A 7,902-nucleotide genomic window follows, 5' to 3' on the forward strand; every position below is an offset into this window, starting at 1 on the left:
AAAAGGAGATCCAACTCACCCGGAGACAATGGAAGAAGACCCAAAAGGTCTCTTATAACTCAGACAGACAGTACACGTCAAAGAGTAAGAGCTGTATCTAGATACACTATAAACAGCTTACGCGTTACACCTGCAAGGTGTCAAGAGCTGCAACTGGTTTCAAACTGCAAACCTTCCACATGCTAGACAGCTATCCTGTACAAGCTGTTGGATCAAGCCCAAAAAGGACAAATCCAGAGGCCTAAAAATGAAGGCCAAACAGCTCAACTGTGGTAAGGGGCGTTAAGCCCTCAAACCCTCCACCACATGGGGGAGGAAAAAATCAGATGTCAGAAAGAATGACGCAGCGGAAAAACTCCCCTGCCCGGCCATCTATGACTGAAGGCTATAAGGACTGAAACAAGCCTTCCCACCTCACAGACCCACAGGTCCTCTCGAATGCTTAGTTGAACATGAAAAACAATGATAACCTGAGCACTCTGCGCTTCTACCGAACCAGCCGAGCAGAACAGCTACACGTGTCTGAACAACCGCAAGACCGAACGAAACCGACAGGACCAGCCTGCATAAATTCTCACTCAAAGGGGAAAAACAGAAAACAGACATTTTTAACATAGGACTAACATGTCCAAAACAACTTCCGAAGAAGTAGTAAAGAGTATCAATCCCCGAAGATTCCAGAAGGAAACACAAAACAAATAAAAGACATCCCATCGGATATAAATAAAATATAAGGCAACCCGGAGGTTAACGCCCAAAAAGACACAGGCCTACCCGCAGGACCAGCCAAACGGAGCCCTATCCTTTAAAAACTGGGAAAGATCTCAAACAAATGACAATCAGGAAATTACTTCATCCCCACATGTCTAATGAGGTGCACCATTCAAATTAGCAGACTGAAAATCCCTGTATCTGGTAACGATAAGGTCATTCAATAACTGAAAAACATGTCTGAGCAATACGCGAAGGCACGCAATCCTGTAATGAAAGGCACAACACTCAGGGACAGTTACACCTGCGGGGAACTGTAGAGGCCCTACCCAAGGCGGAAGGCCCGGGACAATAGGGCACGAGCACATTCTCAAAGAAACGTCTGGACTTTGGAGACGAACAATGGCCAACATTATGTGGAAGTGAAAACGTGCTGCAACCTCCGGGAGGAACACGCCACCCTGCATGGAGGAATAAGAAACTGGGTTACCCGCATGTGTAGAAGTATGAATTGGTAGGGAACTCGCCTCTCGGAGGACAGGACCCCCAGAGGCGGATGGTTCAGCAGTCCCTTGATTCCCCGAGCCCGAGGAACCAGGCGCTCTGAAATGGCATACAGAACAAAACTGGTTAACATGTGTCAACGAGGCCAATCCGGATTTGTCACCGGACACAGAATCTGAAATCAAAATAGTCTCGGTATCAGAATCCTCCATAACAGAATCTGAAACGAGCACAGTCTCAGCATCAGAATCCTCCATAACTGGATAGAGGAAATATCAATATGGACTAAAGTATGAAAACAAAAACGGCACCTGACACCCACTACCTCCTATGACCAGACCCCTGCGGACTAGAATATCTCCTTCGCCACACAGTCAGGAATGTGGAAATGGGGAATGGAACGTAACCACGCCCGAACACAAGGTGGACCGAATAGTGCAAAAAAGCACGCCCAACCAAAAGGCTGCGTCACTTCCAAAGGTCTCAAAGTTCCAACCACGAGCCCATAAACATCACACATAAGCAGGTTGAATCACATAACAAACATGATTATAAACCCCCCTGTTCAATAACCCCCCTCAGGAGATATTAACGAGGCAAGTGAAAGGTTACAGGAACACATTACCAGCAGGAATAAAGTCTGTAAGATGGCACCAGTAATAACATAAAGCAAGTTGTGCGCATGATGGGAACGAGGCAAGTGAAGGGTCACAGAAACACGTTACCAGCAGGAATAAAGTCTGTAAGATGGCGCCAGTAATAACGTAAAGCAAGTTGTGCACATGATGGGAACGAGGCAAGTGAAGGGTTACAGGAACACGTTACCAGCAGGAATAAAGTCTGTAAGATGGCACCAGTAATAACGTAAAGCAAGTTGTGCGCATGATGGGAACGAGGCAAGTGAAGGGTCACAGGAACACGTTACCAGCAGGAATAAAGTCTGTAAGATGGCGCCAGTAATAACGTAAAGCAAGTTGTGCGCATGATGGGAACAAAGGCAAGTGAAGGGTTACAGGAACAAGTTACCAGCAGGAATAAAGTCTGTAAGATGGCACCAGTAATAACGTAAAGCAAGTTGTGCGCATGATGGGAACAAAGGCAAGTGAGGGGTTACAGTAAACACGTTACCAGCAGGAATCAAGTCTGTAAGATGGCGCCAGTAATAACGTAAAGCAAATTGTGCGCATGATGGGAATGAGGCAAGTGAAGGGTTACAGGAACACGTTACCAGCAGGAGTAAAGTCTGTAAGATGGCACTAGTAATAACGTAAAGCAAGTTGTGCGCATGATGGGAACGAGGCAAGTGAGGGGTTACAGGAACATGTTACCAGCAGGAATCAAGTCTGTAAGATGGCGCCAGTAGTAACATAAAGCAAGTTGTGCGCATGATGGGAATGAGGCAAGTGAAGGGTCACAGGAACACGTTACCAGCAGGAATAAAGTCTGTAAGATGGCGCCAGTAATAACGTAAAGCAAGTTGTGCGCATGATGGGAACAAAGGTAAGTGAAGGGTTACAGGAACAAGTTACCAGCAGGAATAAAGTCTGTAAGATGGCACCAGTAATAACGTAAAGCAAGTTGCGCGCATGATGGGAACAAAGGCAAGTGAGGGGTTACAGGAACACATTACCAGCAGGAATAAAGTCTGTAAGATGGCGCCAGTAATAACGTAAAGCAAGTTGTGCGCATGATGGGAACGAGGCAAGTGAAGGGTCACAGGAACACGTTACCAGCAGGAGTAAAGTCTGTAAGATGGCACTAGTAATAACGTAAAGCAAGTTGTGCGCATGAAGGGAATGAGGCAAGTGAAGGGTCACAGGAACACGTTACCAGCAGGAATCAAGTCTGTAAGATGGCGCCAGTAATAACGTAAAGCAAGTTGTGTGCATGATGGGAACGAGGCAAGTGAAGGGTTACAGGAACACGTTACCAGAAGAATAAAGTCTGTAAGATGGCGCCAGTAATAACAAAAAGCAAGGTGGGCGTATGATGGGAACGAGGCAAGTGAGGGGTTACAGGAACACGTTACCAGCAGGAATAAGGTCTGTAAGATGGCGCAGGGATGTTTCAGAATATAATATGGCATTTTCAGATGCTACTGAGTCACATCTCACAGGTCTGATGCGCAGCAACATCTAATAACAAAGTGTTATTCTAATCTACACATTTTTCTATGACCCGCAGGACAACCACAACATCAGTCATTTATTATTAAACAATGGTTCTCATTAGGTAATTAACCCTTTAATGACTGCAGCACTTTTAGAAATACCCAATGTTACATCTTCTTTGCTTTTTTTGTAAGTTATAGGGCCATAAATACAAGTAGCACTTTGCTATTTCCAAACCATTTTTTTTCTTCAAAATTAGCGCTAGTTACATTAGAACACTAATATCTTTCAAGAATCTCTGAATATCCATTGACATGTATATATTTTTTTTAGTAGACAACCCAAAGTATTGATCAAGGCCCATTTTGGTATATTTCATGCCACCATTTCACCGCCAAATGCGATCAAATACAAAAAATCGTTCACTTTTTCACAAATTTTTTCACAAACTTTTGGTTTCTCACTGAAATTATTTACAAACAGCTTGTGCAATTAAGGCATAAATGGTTGTAAATTCTTCTCTAGGATCCCCTTTGTTCAGAAATAGCAGACATATATGGCTTTGGCGTTGCTTTTTGGTAATTAGAAGCCCGCTAAATGCCACCGCGCACCACACGGGTATTATGCCCAGCAGTGAAGGGGTTAATTAGGGAGCATTTAGGGAGCATGTAGGGAGCTTTTAGCTTTAGTGTAGTGTAGTAGACAACCCCAAGTATTGATCTAGGCCCATTTTGGTATATCTCATGCCCCCATTTCACCGCCAAATGCGATCAAATTAAGAAAAAAACGTTAAATTTTTCACAATTTTAGGTTTCTCACTGAAATCATTTACAAACAGCTTGTGCAATTATGGCACAAATGGTGGTAAATGCTTCTCTGGGATCCCCTTTGTTCAGAAATAGCAGACATATATGGCTTTGGCATTGCTTTTTGGTAATTAGAAGGCCGCTAAATGCCACTGCGCATCACACGTGTATTATGGCTAGCAGTGAAGGGGTTAATTATGTAGCTTGTAGGGAGCTTGCAGGGTTAATTTTAGCTTTAGTGTAGAGCTCAGCCTCTCACCTGAATCATCAGACCCCCTGATCCCTCCCAAACAGCTCTCTTCCCTCCCCCACCCCACAATTGTCCCCGCCATCTTAAGTACTGGCAGAAACTCTGCCAGTACTAAAATAAAAGGTATATTTATTTATTTTAAGCATATTTACATATGCTGCTGTGTAGGATCCCCCCCTTAGCCCCCAACCTCACTCATCCCCCACCAAACAGCTCTCTAACCCTCCCCCTCTGCCTTAATGGGCGCCATCTTGGGTACTGGAAGCTGTCTGCCAGTACCCAGTTTAGTAAAAAAAAGATGCTTTTTTTTAATAAAATTGCCCTTTTCTGTAGTGTAGCTTCCCCCCCACCAAGAGAAACCCCCCACCCCTTCCAGATCACTTAGATGCGTTTTTGAATATTAAAAAAATATATTTTTTTAACTTTTATCATCATTTTATTTCTGTAGTGTAGCGGTTCCCGCCCGCCTCCCCCCCCCCCCGTGCACGTCTCGTCGGCTACGCCCCCGATCACGCCCCCCTTCACGTCACAAGGCCCATCGATGGCCGCCCACCCGCCTCCCAAGTCGGCTCCCACCCACCAACGATACCGGCCATCGATGTCTGGTGTAGAGAGGGCCACAGAGTGGCTCTCTCTGCATCGGATGGCCATGAGAGGTTATTGCAGGATGCCTCCATATCGAGGCATCCCTGCAATAACCGGAAAGCAGCTGGAAGCGAGCAGGATCGCTTCCAGCTGCTTTCCACACCGAGGACGTGCAGGGTACGTCCTCAGGCGTTAACTGCCTTTTTTTTTTTTTTTGAGGACGTACCCTGCACGTCCTCGGTCGTTAAGGGGTTAATAGGACAGTAAACACCTTGAATATAAAATGTCTAGTAAAGCAACTTTTCAAAATTTTGCTCCCTTTTCATGTGAATTGTCTAATTCTCAGAACTGGAAATTTCCCTGCTGACTTCTCAAAGCTAACCCCGCTAAATATCTGTGCCTGTTGACTTCTCAGCAGATAACAACTGAAAAACACTGCACTTTATGTCAAACATAATGACCGTGGCTAGCCTTGTTGTCTTTATACTCAAACCCAGATGATTGGCTCCTCCAAATAAGGTAAATAGTGGGTGGAGCTTGGCTATTGAAAAGAACTGCAGCAAACAACATGTTAATTTGTTTTAAAAATGTTTAAACTTTGGCTGACGTTATTCTATAGCAAGAAAACAGAAATCGTATCTAATTACAAGGTGTTTGGTGCCCCTTTAGCATATTTATTGCTAGCAATTTTTTTTTACAATTGTATAGTATAATACCACTGATAGCTAACTTTGGCACCCCTGATGTTTCGGAACTTCATTTCCCATGATGCTCAGCTAGACTGCAGAGTGCCTAAGCATCATGGGAAATGTGGTTTCAAAACATCAAGGGTGGCAAACTTAGCGATCAGTGGTATATACAGTTACATTCATTAACACAGGTAGAAAACCCTTTATCTAAACTGCCTGGGACCAGAGAGGGTTTGGATTTCAGAATATTTGTATCTGTCAAATGGGACAGTTTGGAGTTGGTGGAACTAACTGTAAACAACAATATCTTATGTCATGTAGATGATAATTACTTGTTATAATACAGCTTATACATATAACCAGTATAGTAATCAGACAGGTGATATGTTTTGTACTAAATAAATATAGACAGACAGAAAACCAAAGACACAAGCAGAGACGATTGTGACTTACAGGCAGGAAATAGTCGTTTTTGATAATTATATTAAAAAAAAAAAATAATTAAAAAGTTTGTATTTCAGAATAGGTTTGGATTTTGTGGATTTGCACCTGTAGTTATTAATGTAATATAAACGTAAATGTGATTATAATCTTGTGAGTATCATGTAATGCAGTTCCCCAGCCAGTCCTGTTATTAGCGACCGTTTCTCATAAAGACCTAAGTCCTGATACCACTTGGTCAGTATAGGGGGTCTCTGTATAATGTGACGTTCCCCACCAGTTCTCACCTCTCCAGTCAACTTGTGAATGCTGCTTTGAGGGAAATTCTTTTTCACAACAGTAGATTCCTACAAACCGAGAGAGAAACGCGTCAGGGTTTAGTTGTATGGACAGTAGTTTATACACATCCAATCCACAGTGAAAGCACCGAGCACTGACACAATATTCTCACCTCTCCAGTCATCAGGTAGATAATCTCTAGCGCATGATTTACTATTTTTTGAGCCATTTGTTTCTTATCATTGGTCAATTCATTCATCATTATAGAGCTAACCAGGCGCTGCAAGACAGGGACCTGTAGTGAAAGGAAAGATAATAAATCTGATGGAATAAGGAAATAAACAGATCGACCTATCACAGCACAAGGACATCTAGTTGTTCTTCACACAGAGGGATGAATCGGGAGGATAAACTGTGTCTTCTGCCAGCTAACATATCTCAATTAAAGATAACGTATGAATAAAAGATGACACGTACCAATTATTGGTAACACGTACCAATCTCTCTACATTGCAAGTATGTTTGTGCAATACTTAAAGGGACGGCTGCGTGTGGTTACTACTTACCATTAATTTTAACCCCTTACCAGTGCCGGTTAGTGAAGCTTTGCATCCTCACAATGGGCGCCACCATCTTGGATCTCACGTATCCTCACACCCTGTGACAGAAGCAGCGCATTCTAAGATCAATGATATTGTTGTCTTCTTGCTGTATCAGCTGTTTGTCTGTGCAGGGGCTGCACCGCTTTATATTAACCCTGAGCGTATTGGTTACGTAACTTTCAAATCGTGTAAACAAAATCTAATACTCCTTTATATTATGTGTGCTATCCCAAAGTGTACGGTACAGCTGTAAGAAACAGTGCACACTACCAGCCTTTTGTCACAGGATGCAATGATACATGTGCACCAAGATGGCGGCAGAGCTTAACTAACCTGCACCTGTAAGCACAAGAGAACAGCTTTACAGACAGATACAGAAGGACAAACACAGTGAGCAGTGAGCGACCTACTGCAGTTGTACCCAACAGCTTAATGTCCCTTTAACGCAACATTCTAATGTCCTTTGTTAGGGCCAATAGTGTTTGCATTAGAGGCCACAGATAACCACGTTTATCACCCACAAAGGGATTATTTGTCTCATTCTATTTTTTTATATTTGTATTCTTTCTTTTCTCTCTTTAATTAAAGGGACATTATACACTAATTTTTTCTTTGCATAAATGTTTTATAGATAATCTATTTATAAAGCCTATAAAGGTTTTTTGTATTTTTTAAATGTATAGTTTTGCTTATTTTTAAATAACATTGCTCTGATTTTCAGACTCCTAACCAAGCCCCAAAGTTTTATGTGAATACCGTCAGCTACCTTCTCCAGCTTGCTCCTGTTTGTGTAAAGGGTCTTTTCATCTGCAAAAGAAGGGGGAGGGGGGAGGGTCTTATTTCCCACTTGCAGTGGGCTTTCTAACTACCTTTTCAACAGAGCTAAACTGACAGCTTCTAAGTACGTTTTTAAACCATTTTATA

At 42.8% G+C, this 7,902-nt stretch overlaps 1 protein-coding gene across 1 annotated transcript in view; it reads right to left on the reverse strand.

Annotated features, from left to right (window-relative positions):
* The window catches only part of LOC128635650 (zinc finger protein 436-like), a 37,007-nt gene that overhangs the window by 14,809 nt on the left and 14,296 nt on the right, over positions 1-7,902 (reverse strand). The window contains exons 3-4 of the mRNA XM_053688733.1: positions 6,549-6,671; positions 6,385-6,444 (exon numbers count right to left, since the gene is read on the reverse strand). Coding sequence (XP_053544708.1) covers positions 6,385-6,444; positions 6,549-6,671 — 183 coding nt within the window. The remainder of the gene's footprint in view (positions 1-6,384; positions 6,445-6,548; positions 6,672-7,902) is intronic.

This window comes from Bombina bombina, chromosome 7 (assembly GCF_027579735.1).
Source record: "Bombina bombina isolate aBomBom1 chromosome 7, aBomBom1.pri, whole genome shotgun sequence".
Lineage (NCBI taxonomy): Eukaryota > Metazoa > Chordata > Amphibia > Anura > Bombinatoridae > Bombina > Bombina bombina.